Genomic DNA, 17755 nt, shown 5'->3' with positions numbered 1-17755 from the left:
TTGATAATGCGCAAGCGCCTCTAGTGAGATAAATGTACACAATATAATCAAAGATATACTTTGTCTTTCTGTTTTATTTTATTTTATTAATTGATTATAAACGACACCCGAATTACCTAGTTTCCATTTACTTCCAGACTTCAGTATACCCTTTCAAAACAATTAAAAAAAAAAAAAAATTAGTAAAACGGTTCGACCCTGAAGGCCATCCCTCAGCAACTTCCTGCCGCTAATTCCATACCTGGGTGCTTAAAATTGTAGCTTATGATTGTGTTTTTGAGATTCTTGAGCTCATAAATATAATTATTGTGTGGTGTGGATATTTTGAGCCTGCTGAGCTCAAAGAGATAGTATTTCTATGCATTTGAGCTCTTCGAGCTCAAAAAGTCTGATATAAGTTTCATAGGAACACTACTTTTGGAAGTCTCAAAACCGCAATAACTTCTTCTTTGAATGGACTTTAACTAGATTTTCATGCGGTTAGGCGGAATTGGACGCAGTTTTATCAGCCCCGCGAAAAATTTTCAGGTTTTAATTCGAGCGAACCAAAAATTTCGAGCAATTTCGAAAACATTTTTCGGTTTCTTTCGTTCACGTGATATTCCTCGAACGAATTAACCGATTTCGACCAGCTTGCGGCGACCACGGCTCTGTTAAGTCTAGAGTTGAATAGTTTTGGAATCGATCGGTAGAGCTGACTTAAAGTTATCCAAAAAAACCCCATTTGAAAAAGAAAATTTTTTCTTAGTTTTTTAAGATTTCAAAAATCTACTAATCCTTGAATCGGTCCTTGTTCTGAATAAATTAATTTGTTAATAGTTAATAAATCTTCTATCAGCGTACAAATGGTTAATTAATAATTTGCAAATTTGATAAAATATTTTGTTCATTAATATGTGCCGAAATAAGGCGAAGAAAATTTTCGGATCGTAAAAGCACTCTTTGATGCTTCTGCATCATGAGTCATGCAATTAAGATTCACGATGAATACCTCTAATCTTTGCTAATTATGTCTTAATTTTGAATTACGGTTTTCTGATTGGTCCAAAAGAGAAAATTATAAGAAATATTTTTTAAATACAAAATTAAACAGCCTTTCGAACACACTTTTATTTTCTAAAAATTTTTGACAACCAATATATCTTCAAGCCGTTAATTACATTAATTGTTATTCTGAAATTAAGGTTAAAGTCCGTATATGGTGATAATTAACTTCGATATTGAATTAAGTTTTGACAAATACTTATTCATTGATTATAAAGTATTTAATTTTTTATAAATTTATGATAAATGTACTTACCAAATACGGCGAGATTAAGTTCTAATGACTAATTTTCACAATTTTCTGAAACTTGTACACAAATTTATTATTTTTAACTTCCCGCTAAGAAAATCGAAGATTTTCAAAAATCGGGAAGTTATTGTTTTCACCCCATTTTACGAAAATCAAGTTTTCATCGAATCTCGACGTTTCGAGGTCCTAGGAAGCTTCCCTGACTATTCCCGCGATGGTGTTTGTGTATGTGTGTGTGTGTGTGTGTGTGTGTGTGTGTGTGTGTGTGTGTGTGTGTGTGTGGGTGGGTGGGTGGGTGGGTGTGTGTGTGTGTGTGTGTGGGTGGGTGTGTATGTGTGTGGATGTATGTAAACCTCTCATAACTTTTGAACGGCTTGACCGATTTAATCGCGGTTGGTGCCATTCGAAAGGGCTTGACTGAACTTAGATTATGAATATACTTTGCAACGATTCGGACCGGTAGATTTTGAGAAATCGCAAAAAAAGTACAAAAAAATTTTTTCTAATCGCGGTATTTTGGAATAACTTTTAAACGACTCTACCGATCAATTCCAAAAACTAATCAGCTCTTAACATCCAAAAACTACGTCGATCGCCGCCAGTCCGGTCAAAATCAGTTGATTCGTTCGTGAGTTATCGTTGACGAAAGAATACCGAAAAAAGTGTTTTTTCGGAATTACTCCGAAATTTTTCGTTCTATCAATTTAAACTTGAAAATTCTTCATGAAGCTTAAAAAACTGCGTCGAATGCCACCAACCGCGTGAAAATCGGTTCATTCATTTAAAAGTGATTGCGATTTGAAAATTCAAAAAATAGTGTTTTATCAAACTTCTATCAAACTTTTGTGCTCGAAAAGCTCAAAAGCATACAAGAGCTATTTTTTTGAGCTCGGAGAGCTCAAAATAACACATAAATTGTATTTATTGGCGGAAAGTTGCAGGAATGGGCTTCAGGGTCAACCGTTTTCCTAATTTTTTATTATAATAAATGCATATATTTATGTTCATGCGCAAATTTTGATTTAAAGTATAATTAAAAATCAATTATTACTTCCTAAATATGAAATTAAATCACTAGATTTTTTAAAACCGAATTGTTATGCTGCCTATTTTTTTTACTTAATAAATTAAAAACTTAAATTAATTAATAGTATTAATTTTTTTATTCAATTTAATTTTATTAATTACAAGTATTTTTATATTTATTTAAAAATATATCACATATACTTTTTTATACTGAACTTCATTTTTATATTCCTTGAATAAAAATGTTTTTTTTTCCACATTAATAATATTTATAGCAAACATAAATTTTATTCATATTTATTTTTATACCTTTGACATTATTTTTGTTTATACAATATATATTTATTTATTTTTGACCAAACAGTGGTTACTTTTTCTGTACATGATATTCCACAAGCGTAAAAGCCACCGAAAATTTATAAACAAATAACACTTTAAAATAAAACTCCAGAACTGTGTAAACAACGCATCCCCCGGGGATGGAAAAAATTCTACCTTCGTTGGATTTTAATTTTTTGCTGTACTTTGAGTTCTTTTTCATCAAGCATTCTTTTTCGAGCCATACAAAAAATATTTAATAATCTTCAAAGCTAGCACAAAGACGGATAGAATTGAATCAGAATTATTCAATATTACTTCGTTATTTCACTACTAGATGGCGCGCTAATCGCAGTTTCTCACATGCGTGGGGTACTGAGTGCCAAAAATAAGGTCACAGGTGATCTTTCATGTTATTAAAAAGTTCACGGTCTATATATATCTCAAAAAATATTAATTTTAGCGATTTCGTTCAAATAATCTTTTTTGTAGGGAATTAAATTTTTTGTTATACTCGCTCCAAAAGTTCAACTTTTGAGCGCTGGGTGGCGTCCGAAAAGATACTCATTTCTAGAGACTCTACCATACCGTCTTTTTTCCGCGACCTAGGCCGCAAAGTTTACTTCTCCCTTTTTTCCGTACTGTCCTTGAGCAATCGGATGAAATTTAGAACGAAATAAATCAAAATCTAGTGTACTGACCGATGGATTTTGAGTAAATTTTAAACTTAGTTACTATTGAGTGGCGCTAATGTTAATAAAATAACAACCATGTTATAAATAAATGTTTATAAAAAGATAATTAATATAAAATTAAGTTTTTTTGCTCTTGTGAAACTTCGTAAAATTTGAATATGTCATTATTTGCCTCCTATCCCTCAAAAGTTAAACTTATGGAGCGATAATAACAAAAAATATTGTATGTCATTTGGCCACTAAGTGGTGATTTTGACAATGACGATTTTACGATACTCGCTTTAAAGTTTTTGACGCGAATGTACGAAAACGAGCGTAAATTTCCGCGTTAAAATTATGCCCGTTTTCGTTCATTCCCGCCACGAACCTTAAGCTCATATCGCAACATCGTCGTTGTCAGAAAATCGCCACTTTGCGGCCATATGACATAAATTACTATTTTTTTGTATACGCCCTTTTGGTTCTAATTGTAAGACAAAAAAATTTTAAAGCCAAAAAGGACGTATCATTTTTTTTTTTAATTATACACTGAAATAGATATTTATGTCATAAGGCCGTGAAGTGGCGGTTTTCTGACAGCGACGATATTTCGATATAAACTTAAGGTTTGTGGAGGGAAGGCCCGAAACGGGCGTAATTTTAACGTCCGAGGCGTAGCCGAGGACAGAAATTTACACTCGTTTTCGAACATTTACGTCACAAACATTAAAGCGAATATCGAAAAAAAGTCGTCAAAATCGCCACTAAACGGCCGAATGACATACAATACAATATTTTTTGTTATTATCGCTCCATAAGTCTAACTTTTGAGGGATGGGAGGCAAATAATGACATATTTAAATTTTATGGAGTTTCACAAGGGCCAAAAAAATTAATTTCATATTAATTATCTTTTTATTAATCTTAAAATCTTGCTCACGTCCAGAAAATGTAAATAACTTTTTATTAGTATTTATTTATGGCGTTGTTGTTATTTTATTAACATTAGGTCCGCTTCGTAATAAACTGCCAGTAGAGAAATAATTAGCGCCACTCAATAGTAACTAAGTTTAACATTGACTAAAAATTATCGGTCAGTACGCTAGAATGTGACTTTTTTTTTTACAATCTCTCTCAATTTCGTCTGGCTGAAAAAAAGACGGTATATTAGAGTCTCTAGAAAAGAGTCCCTTTATGGACGCCACCCACCGCTCAAAAGTTGAACTTCTGGAGCGAGTATAACAAAAAAAAATTCTTGAACCAAAAATATAGTTTTGAAGAGAGTAATTGTCTTGAATCAAGACGAAAAATTCTTGAATCAAGTAAAATTTCCTTAAATCAAGAAAATTTTTTTTAAAACAAGACTTTTTCTACTTAAAGCAAGAATATTAAGTTCTTCAAAATTATATACTTGATTCAAGAACATTTTTTTCCTGTGTAATCAATTATTAGCCTTAAAAAAAAAAGTTATAACACCGACAAAAATAATGACTTTTCAACTCATTTTATTTAAAATGAATATGGATTTGAATTAAAAAAAAAAAACCAAAATAACAGTAACATTCTATTTGAAAAAAAATTTATTTAACTCAACTACAAAATTTTAATTTCTATTCATTTTTGTACGTCAGGCACAATTCCAAAAAAATACCATCGATATTACAAAAATCTGTGCTTTGATGATGGTAACAACCGATGAATTTGTTTTAAGATTAAAGTATTTTGGATTTACAAGCAATATATATTTATTATTTTTTACTTTCAAAAGCAAAAGATAATGATAATGGTGACGGCATCGGAGTAGTGCCTAGCTAAATTGATATTTTAGTTTCTTCTTTAATCAAATACATATTCTCTTCAAATAAATTGAGTAGAGAAGTAATTATTTTTATCAGTGTTATAACTTTTCTTTTTTTTTAAGGCTAATAATTAATTATGATTGAAAAAAAAAAAATGATACGCCCTTTTGGCTTTAGAATTTTCTTGTCTTAGAGCCAAAAGGTCGTATACAAAAAAATTTTTTGATTCACTTTTCTTATAGATCTAAATGTTATAAACATTTTTAGGTTAGTTGAAGTGAAATAAAATTTTTTTATACACTCTTTTGGCATTAGTAACGCGAAATAATGTCGAAAAAAGAAATTCTAACAAGAATTTCAAAAAATTCCTCGAAATTTGGCTTTTTTTAAGTTTTTACAAAAAAAAAAACTCGGTAGCCTTCGAGGCAAATATTTTCTGGATCATTAATAGTGACTACAAAGTCCTCAGATCGCCGATTGCGTCATTTTTGACACTTAGTACCGATCACATGCGAGAAGCCACCGCCTATGCACCACCTAACGGAGAAAAACTAAACTAACATCGCAAAAAGGCCTATAAGCATTGTTTTGGTGTAATTTATAAAATTTTAGAGTTTTTAACACGATATTTAAAAAAATATATACAAATTTATCAAAATTATTGAAATTCTTATTTAAATTAATTTGAGTTTCGTAAAAATATAGAAAAAAATTCTAATAAGATTGAATTAATAAATTTTTCCAAAATTGGCATCAAATCTCTATTTTTTCTCCTCGACCTTTCCTGATGAACTATTAAATTAGGTAATCAATGAACGAGATACATATTTTGTGGATGGTTATCGAATTCACTGCTGCGGGTGCTTAGATTTCCTCGTGAGCAGTTGATACCCTCGGCTTCATTGTAATTACTGCCGCTGGAGCTATTGTTCCCATTTCCGGATCGTGGGTGTTGTGTGTAAGCTACGTTAGCTAGACCAGAGGGATTGATCTGGTGCGATGGGTGCCGGTTCGATCTAATAACAGTCTCTTCGCAAACCTTAGTAAGTCTTCGGCTTGAGGACTGGAAGTAGCCTTTCAATCGCTCCTTTGTTGGTCTGGAACAAAGCTCATTAATTTAGTAAACTGGTGGGAGTTAAGAGGTGATTGTTTATAGAGGAGTCAAGAGAAGGTTAGGAGATGATAGTTGCAAAAAATCAGGTTGATTGAACGTTTTTATTACTTTTTTTTTTAATCCGAATTGACAATCGAAATCAATACTTTTTATTCAGTAAAGACCTTCGTTGGTAATATTTGCCAGTTATAGTGAGTCAAAATTAAAAAAAGTTTGGAAAATCCAATAATGCACGCCTCATAATCTCATGTTTCATAATGAAATTTATTAAAATAAAATACAAATACTTTTAAATCTTTCGCGTCATTGTCCACCCAGAAAAGAAAGGTACAGCGCATGTGTTGTAAACGAACTTTATTTAAATAGATATAAATATACAAACGATAAGTGGATTTTAGTTTATTGCTAATTATAATTAAACTACATTGAATAAGACCGTGATCTTCGGAAGGACTCAGAAAGCGTACCACGTAGAGGGCACACATGTATATATTTGTGTGTGTGTGTGTTTTTTTTTTTTTTCCTTAGGGGGGGGGGATCCTTTTTACGGATTCTATGCATAGCTGTTTGGCCTGGATATGTGGCGACTCGACGCAGCGTCATACTAAAACTCGACGCTGACACCCCTACCCACTAAATCCTAAACCCTTTTCTCTTCTATCCTCTGATCCCCCATGGTACCGCCGTAAGGCATTTCTTCGCGAGGGAAGAATTAGCTGTCGCTCTTCCTTCTGGTGGCTAAGATGTTATTTCTTCCTTCTAGATATGTGTGTGTGTGTGTGTGTGTGTGTGTGTGTGTGTGTGTGTGTGTGTGTATGTGTGGATGTATGTAAACCTCTCATAACTCTTGAACGGCTTAACCGATTTGATCGTGGTTGGTGCTATTCGAAAGAGTTTGACTAAGCTTAGAGTTTGAATACCATTTGGACCGATTCGAACTGTTAGATTTTGAGAAATCTTAAAAAAACTGCGAAAAAAATTTTTTTCAAATGTTGTTTTTTTTTAATAACTTTTAAACGGTTGGACCGATCAATTACAAAAACTAATCAGCTCTTAGCATCGAAAAACTACGTCGATCGCTACCAAGCCGGTCAAAATTAGTTGATTCATTCGTGAGTTATCGTTGACGAAAAAAATCGAGAAAAAGTGTTTTTTTCGAATTACACAAAAATTTCTGGTGTGATCAATTGTGTTTGAATGTATATCATAGAGTTTTAAAAACTAAATCGAATGCTGCCAACCGCGTGAAAATCGGTTCATTCATTCAAAAATTATTGCGGTTTGAAAATTCAAAAAATAGTGTTTTATTAAACTTCTATCATACTTTTGAGCTCGGAGAGCTCAAAATCACACGAAAATTATATTTTTGAGCTCGAAGAGCTACAGTTTTGAGCGCTTAATTACAAAAGTAGCGGGAAATTGCAGGGATGGCTTTCAGGGTCAACCGTTATCCTAATTTTTTTTATTCTGAATGACATTTCTTCGTTGCATTGATGATGGTTGATCAATGCTGTAATTTTTTTGCGATATTTCAGGATCTATCCGTTCGAATTTTTTCAAATTTTAATATGTCTCTCAGGCTGCATTCAGACAGACAATTACTTTAAAAAACATTTCAAAATCGAGTAGTTAAAAAAAATTCTAGTACAAAGTAAAGCAGAATACATAATCTCCCCTCTCAATAATCGTCGCTTGTACGCATTCTTGTCAAACAATTTCTGGACTGATCAATAATTAACAATCCACTTCCTTTGATCTGTCGGCGCAACTATGTCTTCAATGTCTACCAAGGAATTCTCAACCCCCACAACTTTCCATCTCTAATGTAATCGCTCTAATTGGGGCAGTTTTCCCTGCATAAAAGTCACCTCTATCCACTTAAAAATTACTATCCATGATTTATTATAAAAAGAAAAAACCTTCAATTACCAGTGATCAATTACGATTAAAATATTTTTTTTTCTGGATCGATAGTGTCGTGACCCATAACTGCCATTAAATTACCATGAAAAATAAATCCAAGTTGTTTTTTTCCTCCCTATCATCTGCAGTCTTTAAGAAAAATTTCCCATGCTTATAAATAACCTAAGTAATTCCCTACAATAAATAATAAAAATGATACATTATAATCAATATATGTTTCACTCAACCTTGTAAGCACGATAAATAACGAAAAAAAAGTCCAAACGGTCCGATTATTTGTGAGCATCAGCTCCTTACCTCTCCAAAAGACCGTACTGAGAATGAGCCCTCTACCTCCACTTCTTCACTAAAATCATTAACTTTGTTCTTGACTAATGAAGAAAACTTTATCAAATCTTGATTGTTGTTATTATCATTATGAACTGATAAACCTTTTCGTCAGAAATTTTCAATTATAATTTTACCGTGATAGTATATTCGTATCAATAGTGACAACTCGAATAAAATTAGTGTTTGCATTTATTATGAGCCACAATGCAGTGTAATAACGAATTTTTGTACAAAGTGTTTCTTGGTTGTAATTTTAACGTGACATAACAACTAATATTCTTCATTATCAATAACGTACAAGAAACTAGGATATGCATTGATTTTGAGTTTCAATGCAGATCAAAAAATGTCATTTTTCAATCAAATATTCTTAATTGGAGTTCAGAGGCGATGTTACTACAAATATTCCTACCAGTATTATGAAATAGTGGAATAATTGTATGTGCATTGACTATGAGCGTCAATGCAGTCGAAAAACGTTATTTTGCAAACAAATTCACTCCAATTTGAGTTTCAAAGCAATTACAGTAAAATAAAGTCTCATCAGTATTGAAATATTACAAAAAATATCAAATACATTGATTTCGAGTGTTAATACATCTCAAAAACATTATTTTTCATATAAAGGCACTCTAAATTGGAATTTTTTTGAGATATCACAAATATTTTTATGAGTGTTTAAATATGGAGAAAAATAATCATGTGCATTGATTTTGAGCCTCAATGCAGTTCAAAAAATGTCATTTTTCAATAAAATACATTCTTAATTGGAGTTTCGAGGCGATGTTCCTAGCAGTATTGAAAAATTATGGAATAATTTCATGTGCATTGACGCTGAGCGTCAATGCAGTATAAAAACAACGTTATTTTTCAAACAAATTCACTCCAACTTGAAATTTCAAGGCGATAATACTAAAATAAAGTCTCATCAGTATTGAAATATTACGAAAAAATACTAAATGTATTGATTTCGAGTGTTAATACATCTCAAAAAACATTATTTTTCATATAAAGGCACTCTAAATTGGAATTTTTTTGAGATATCACGACAAATATTCTTATCGGTATTGAAATATGGAAAAAATGATCATGTGCATTGATTTTGAGCGTTAATACAGTCGAAGAACGTTATTGTTCATACAAATTCTCTCTACATTAAAATTTTGTTGTGACATTGCTATAAATATTAGTCGCAGGACTGCTATATTAATAAATAAAATCATGTGCATTGATTTTGAGTGTCAATGCAGTTCAAAAAACGTTATTTGCACTCTCAATTGGAATTTTGAGGTGATATTACTACAAAGATTATTATCAGAATTAACATCACAATTAAAAATATTATTTGCATTGATTTTGAGCGTCAGTGCAGTTCAAAAAACGTTTTTTTCTGTACAAAGATACTCCAAATTAAAACTTAAACGCAAGAATAATAATATTGCGTCTCATTATAAAAATCTATTATCATCATCATTCCTTCGACAGTATGCAAATTTTTCACGGGTGTATTCCGAGCAAGAAACAATTTACATAATCTGCGTTAAAAGTAATTAATTTCCGGAGAATTCTGCGTGACGTTTACATTTCAATCCACGGCAATAATCCTAAACAATTATAGTGATAATATTTCCCATTTATTACGTTAAATCAAAAATTCAAAGGTATATATTTGGAGTTTCATCAATCGCTAAATATCACTATATTATGTAACTTATAATTAGATTTCGTGTCTCTAGTTAGCCATTTGCAAATGTATCGATGGGCTTTCTGTTTCCGCCTCAAAGTTTCAAACTATTACTAACATTATAGTAACTAAACGAAAAAAAAGTCCTGTATCTTTTGCATTAAAATATCATTAGTAGACTTCGTCAGAAAATTTTCATTTTATTTTACGAAAGTTGATTAATCGAAATAGAAGTTTTTTGTTTTTTAATTTTCACAAGAGGTAGTCATATAAATCGATATATGTGCATCTCACCAATATTCTGTATAGGCTACATGTTAAATTTGAATTTTTTAATAACTTATTTAACGATAAACCTTCGTCAAATCTATTCCAAAAAATTAATGTAGACGTATGTAATAGCAATTCACAACATCAAAAAATTAGCTTTTGATCTTTACAAGTGCATTTATGTCCGAACAACCTTAAATTCGCCGTATGTACTAATTACTTTAATATTTCACTTCTTTCAAAATTTAAGGAAGTTCGAGCATAACTTATGAGTCAAAATAATGTTAAAATTTTTTTTTACTTTCAGTCTTCCCAATATTCGTCAAAATTGTCTATTTTAATTTAAAAAAATACGAACAATTTAATAATTGATGATTTTTATTTATTTAATAAAATAAAGTAATTAATAAAGCATTTGATAAAAAATGGGTACACTGAAAAAAAAGTTTAAGTTCTATCGCAATACGTTTAAGGTAGTTGTTGCGTGATAAGCATTTCAACAGAAAATTACGAAATTTTTTTTATCGAAAGATAAATATATTAATAATTCACTACCAAAATTTCAGATCAATTGACCGCACCGTTTTTGAGTAATTAATTTTCGAAATTGCATCTTTTACACGTAGAGGTATAGAGAGACTTATATATATATATATATATATATATATATATATATATATATATATATATATATATATATATATATATATATAAGTATACAGTATAAAAATACAATTACAATAGTACTGTAAGTTTGATAATATAACAACAGCAAGGTTTTAAAGTTACCTAAATACAATAAAGTTACTTAATAAATTTACAGTAGTTAGTTAATAAATTTATAAACACTTTGAGACACTTTGAAACAGAAATTATAATTAATTAAACAAATATAATAATGATTTTAATTGTCATTAGCCAGAAAAAATAAAAAAGATGCATTTTGAAATTCAGGAAGATTATCTACAGTTGTCAGCCCAGGTGGCAACGAGTTCCAGATACGTATACCATTGATTATAAAAGATTGTTCATACATATTACTATTTGCTCTTGGCAAACGCAAGTAATCTTGTCTAATGTCACCTCTACGCATTGATACATTAAGATATTGAAGTCCTGGGCCAAACAACTGCCGATAATTTAGCCTTATTTCTTTAAAAAACAAACATGCTATGAAATAATCTCTTCTCTTACTTAATTTTAGCCACCCTAATTTATTATAATACGGGGTTACATGTTCATATCTGGATAATTTGAAAATAAATCTTACGCAAGAATTCATTTTTCTTTGCAACCTAAGCAGCAGCTTTTTCGACATGTTGGTAAACGCAGCACAACAATAATCAAAAATCGGGAATATAAGTGTAGTCACTAATTTTACTCGCAATTGTTTATTAAATATTTCATTGTTAATTTTAAGTTGAGCTAACGTTTTCATAGCTTGATTACAAGTCTTTAATACTTGGTGTTCCCAAGAGAGATTATTATCTAAAATGACCCCTAGATGGTAGTGAATTACTAATATATTTATCTTTCAATAAAAAAAAATTTCATAATTTTCTGTTGAAATGCTTATCACGCAACAACTACCTTAAGCGTATGACATACAGATGGCGCATTTAACATGGGTATAAGCCATACACTTAAACGTATTGAGATAGGACATACTTTTTTTTTCAGTGTATACCTATTACAGAGACGTGGATGAGTGTGTGAGTTAAATATTTCTCTTTCAGGGAAGCTTCCTAGGACCTCGAAACGTCGAGATTCGATGAAAACTCGATTTTCGAAAAACGGGGTAAAACCAATAACTTCCCGATTTTTGAAAATCTTCGATTTTCTTAGCGGGAAGTTAAAAATAATTGATTTTGATAGATGACATGTTAAAAATTTTTTTTCTCTCAAAAGCTCTGAAAGGATTAAAAATTAAATTTTAACATTCCTTTCTGCCAATTGAGCTGTTGAATTTATTTTATTATCTGTGACGCATTTTTACGGCTTGACAAATCGATTACTCTTTTATTTTGGAAATAGCTTTTTTATTCTAGAAATAACTTCTTTATTTTTTACTCCCTATAATAATAGATCCATAAATATAAATTTAAAAAGAAAAAAAAATTTGCTTATCAGAGTTTTAAATTAATTGCGTTTGTTCTTGTTTTTGTCCCCAGAAAACTTTCTTCCCCTAAATATATAAAAAGCTATTTTTCTTCTTCGAATCTTTAAGCGTTTAATTTAAATATGTCGCTAAAGGATTTAGTTCAATGATAAATATCTAACTTTTTATTTTAATATCGCTATGTTGAACGAAAAAACGTATCATAAATTATTTGTATGTATATTTACATAAAAGTGAGTACAAAAAGTGAAAGGTGAAATCATTTTCTTTTCGTTGTCAATATGAAAGTCATACAATTGATATTCATGACATTTTTATATTTCATTTTATTATTATACAGGTTGTCGCAATCGGAACGTATACTATATCTTCAAAATAGAATCCACGAGCGCACTCGTTTTTACTGTTATCATTATTATCATTTTATTTGAATATTTTATTATAGAATAAATATACAATATAAATACACAATACACAATTATTTAGATAGAGTTGCTTCTATTTTGTACGATTGCTAAAGTTTTCTATTTTTACTGTAGTTCATATTTTTTTATTCTGTGATTTTACGTTTTTTTACATAAAGAATGGTAGCGGTGATTACACTGAGCGAAAATGTCGCGTCAGAACTCAAATCCGGCGAACCGGTGAGCAGTAAATGACGCTTTTAGACTACATTGACGCTAAAAATCAATGTATGTACTATTTTGTTATCATAACTATTAAAAAGGGTGACAATAAAGAATATTATAGAATAACAATTTAAATTAACAATGTGTTTAAACTATTTATGGTTTTTTATACTACATTGATACCTAAAATCAATGCATGTACTATTTTCATCATAAATTTCAATTGTTAGGATGATATTCAAGAATTTTTGGATAGGCAACTTAAATTAGATATGTATTTAAGCTAGCTATATTGATATAGCTATATGGCATTTTTAGACTGCATTGACGCTCAAAATCAATGCATGTATTATTTTAGTTACTATTTCATAAGTCTAAGTGATTTTTAAAAATTTGATCGAGTATAACTTTAAATTAAGGGGGAACACCACTGTGACGATCGAAAAAAAGAGGTGATTTTCGGGAATTTTTTTGACAGGGAAAATAAAGGAATTTGGGGATCGGATTTTTAACTTCCTGCTATGAAAATCAATGATTTTCAAAAATCGGGAAGTTATTGGTTTTACCCCGTTTTGCAAAAATCGAGGTTTCAACAGATATCGACGTTTTGAAGGCCTAAGAAGTTTTCCTGACTATTTTTACGATGATATCCGTCTGTGTGTGTGTGTGTGTGTGTGTGTGTGTGTGTGTGTGTGTGTGTGTGTGTGTGTGTGTGTGTGTGTGTGTGTGTGTGTGTAAACCTCTTATAACTTCTGAACGGCTTGACCGATTTGATCGCAGTTGGTGTCATTCGAAAGGGCTTCGCCAAACTTAGATTTCCTGCAAGTTGGAACCAATTCGGACCGGTAGATTTCGAGAAATTGCAAAAAAAGTGAAAAAAAAAGTTGTTTTTTTCATTTTTTCAAAATATCTTTGAATTGGCTGAACAGATCGACCTCAAAAACTAATCAGCTCTTAACCTTGAAAACCCGCATCGATCGCCACCCAAAGCGTCAGAATCAGTTGATGCGTTCGTGAGATATCGTTGTCGAAAAAAATCGAATAAAGTGTTTTTTTTTGTAATAACTCCGAAATGTTTCATCAGATCAATTTTTTTGTTGCAAATTTTTTATAGAGCTCAAAAAACTACATCGATCGCTGCCAACTGCGTGAAGATCGGTTGATTCATTCAAAAGTTATAGCAGTTTGAAAATTTTAAAAATCGTGTTTCATCGAACTTTGATAAGACTTTTGAGCTCGAAGAACTCAAAATCATAGGAAAGCTATCTCTTTGAGCTCGAAGAGCTCAAAAACATCATAAGTGCAATTTTAAGTGCCCAGGTATGGAATTAACCGGAAATTGCAGGGATGTCCGTCAGGGTCAATCGTTTTCCTAATTTTTTTTATTTTATTAAGGGTACATTAAAGATTATTACCTTAAATTTTTATTAAAAAATATTTAATTATTACAAAGTTATTAACAATCTCGTAGAGCACTAGAAAAAATTTCCCCCTCCATGGTCGGTTCTATAACTCAAAAACGGATCATCTGATGAAAATAAAAACCCAAATTGCTTTTTAATCAGTAAGGATGTAGTTATCGTCGCACGTACGGAATTTTGAAAATTTTAATTTTAAAAAAAATGACTGATGAAAGTTTTCTCATTATTCTTACTGCTTTTTTTTTTTTATTTTAACCCGGGTAAAAAAATATTTAAAATAAAAATTTTTTTAATTCCTACACGCGGAAAAAAATTTTGTTAAGATAAGCTAAGATATGTGGTGGTAACAAATGAATTTGTTAACATAGGGATAACAAATTATAAGTTAAAATAACAAAATTTAGTTTATAACAAGTTATTGATATGTTATAACAACAAAACAGTTTCGTTACTATAGCAAAATCTTTAAGTTGATTCGACAAAATACTTCAGTTGGTATAACAAATTTTTTTGTTAAAACAGCAAAATTATTCTATCAAAATAACAAAGAGAATTTGTTGGAGTAACAAAGACAATTTGTTAAAGTAATAAAGAGAATATATAATTTAAAAATATCCTATAATCAGCTATAGCTGATTTGGAAAATATTTTAGCAACAAATTAGTTTTGTTATTGCAACAAAACCATTTTGTAACAGCAACAGAATGATTTCGTTAGGGCAACAAATTTTGTGGATTAGCAAATTGGTTTGTTAGTACAACTTGAAACATTTTGTTAATGCAACTAATGGATTTGTTGCTGTAACTACACTCATTTGTTACCAGAAAAAATTTTTCAGTTATCCCATCTTTTGTTATTTCAAAAAAATCGTTTTATGAGTGTACGTGCGTGCGACAATAACTACATTTTTACTGTTTAAAAAGTAATTTGGGTTTTTATTTTAGATGATCCATTTTTGAGTTATCGAACCGACTCAATCACCACATAGGATTAGCTTATAAAAATAATAAGATGTTAAATCACCTATCGGTCGTGCGGCGTAGGGCGTTAGGTATCAGCCTGGCAAGCGCGCGGCTCGGGTTCGATTCTTAGTTAGGGTAAATATTATTTTCACTTAATATGATCTGAGTTGTAAAAATTAGGTCTACGTGAGATGCAAAATCTAGTCAGCGCTTCATAAAAATAAAATGACAACAAATATTCAATCAAATCTTTCTTTTTTATTATTTCAATTCAAGTAAAATTCAAGGAAAGTATTGTAATTTTACAAACTTAGCTAATCTAAAAATGTTTGTAAAATTACAAAACCGTTTTGTAAAATTAGTAACCTCACAGAGCTATATATGTTTTGTAATATTACTATACCCGATTGTAATTTTAAATAAATGTTTTGCCTATTAGCTTCCAATACATTTCTTTTAAAATTACAATCGAAATTTTTAGCAGTGTTCGATAAGTGGAATTTTTAATTATAATATCGTATTGAATTTTCAAGTTGAAGTTTTTTTATAATAATGATGACGTTTTGGACTGCATTGACACTCAAAATCAAAATATTTATTTTGGCAATATCTGTGGATCTATTTACCCGATTTTCATGAAATTTTAGTGTTATTATTGTAATTAAAACAGATATAGAGCGATAATATTTAATAATAATGATAATAAAAATAATAATAATAAAATTTATAAGTAACTCCAAATATAGAACCAACTTAGTTTATTTTTATTCCTCAATTTCCTCCTTCACTCCACTTCATAATTCGAGTCGTCAATTTGCGGAGAGCTCAACAGCACGTTAAATAATAATCTAACTTTATTGACTGAATCGACTCCCTTCTACATACAAATACCATTACAAGTACAAGATATAACAAGTATAAAACGAAAAAAAAAAAACCGATATAATCATAATGATAATAATTTCCTTACATTATCAAGCCCAGTAATTCCCTCAAAGTATTCATTTTCATCACCTACAATACTTGTAACTTTCAAAGACTAACTACATAAAGTTCAGGTCATTGAACGTTCAAAGTAATACCAAGTATTATTATAATTTATAATTAATTTTTTATAAATTAATGTCAAGTTATTTACATGTACATCCAACATTTTTTTATTAAATTTTTTTCTTGACTTTTAAATGTTAATTTAATCAATCACACTTTCCGTAAAATAAATTTAATATCAGATAAAAAAATCTTGAATTTTCTCGAATTTGGGTTCTGTAAATACTGTACCTCAACGGATGAATTATGTATATCTGAGTAAATAGATAGAAAACTGAATTTTTATTATTATTATTATGTTTTTACGTTAAAATATATTGCAAAGGAATTGCAATTAAAAATATTAAACTAAATATTTTCTTGGTATAAAAAATTTATGACTATACAAATAAAAATTTAATTTAATAAAATGAAAAGAAAAATTCTGTTTAGAAAATTGAATTTGCATATTAATATAACATACCTGCTCATTTGCCAAGACGCATAAAGTATAGGGGTTGCGACTGTGGGGGTGAACCCGAGCCAAACAAATATAGTGTAAGTAATGTCAAAGTGACCTTCATTCTCCGCCGTTTCCACAAGGGCCAATTTTGCGAGTCTAGAAACAAAAATATAATAAAAATGTTTGTGTTCCAAATTTACTAAGTGGTTTCACTCATTTTAATTTAATATTTATTAAATATGAGCTGGCGAAATAAAATACTCATCATCAGTAATATCCTTTTGTATACAAGACATAGAAAAGCTTTCATTTCTAACGAAGAACAAATATTTTTCTTTCTCGTCTTCTGCTTTTTTATGTAAATGTTGTTTTTTTTTAATTCTATGCTTCTATACAGCAAAAATTGAATAAAAATAATGATAATTTATTCTTTTTTAGAGTAAGATCGATTGGACGAAGGTAAAATTTGAATCTGAGGTGCCGCTGTATGGATAATTGCAATTTTTCACTGCATTGACAATCAAAATCAATGTAATTGGTAAAGGAAACTTGTTAGTAGGTAATGTTACAATTACACGCCTCATAAGCGAAGTGGATGAGGTAGCCCTGACGGATCCAAAGTGCGGTAGAGTACGGTAATGTACGGCAAATTTATGGTAGGGTACGGTAGAGTACGATACGTACAGTGATTTACTGTAAT

General features: G+C 30.3%; 1 protein-coding gene across 1 annotated transcript in view; it reads right to left on the bottom strand.

Moving 5' to 3' along the window:
* Window positions 1-5812: 5812 nt before the first annotated feature.
* Window positions 5813-17755, bottom strand: part of LOC123264245 (cholecystokinin receptor type A) — a 35164-nt gene continuing 23221 nt past the window's right edge. Inside the window, exons 6-7 of the mRNA XM_044727436.1 lie at window positions 17077-17211; window positions 5813-6208 (exon numbers count right to left, since the gene is read on the bottom strand). Coding sequence (XP_044583371.1) covers window positions 5920-6208; window positions 17077-17211 — 424 coding nt within the window. The 3' untranslated portion in view covers window positions 5813-5919. The remainder of the gene's footprint in view (window positions 6209-17076; window positions 17212-17755) is intronic.

Source organism: Cotesia glomerata, linkage group LG4 (assembly GCF_020080835.1).
Source record: "Cotesia glomerata isolate CgM1 linkage group LG4, MPM_Cglom_v2.3, whole genome shotgun sequence".
Taxonomy (NCBI): Eukaryota; Metazoa; Arthropoda; class Insecta; order Hymenoptera; family Braconidae; genus Cotesia; species Cotesia glomerata.
Note: the sequence above shows the minus strand (reverse complement) of the source record. Positions and strands in the feature narration are given on the sequence as shown.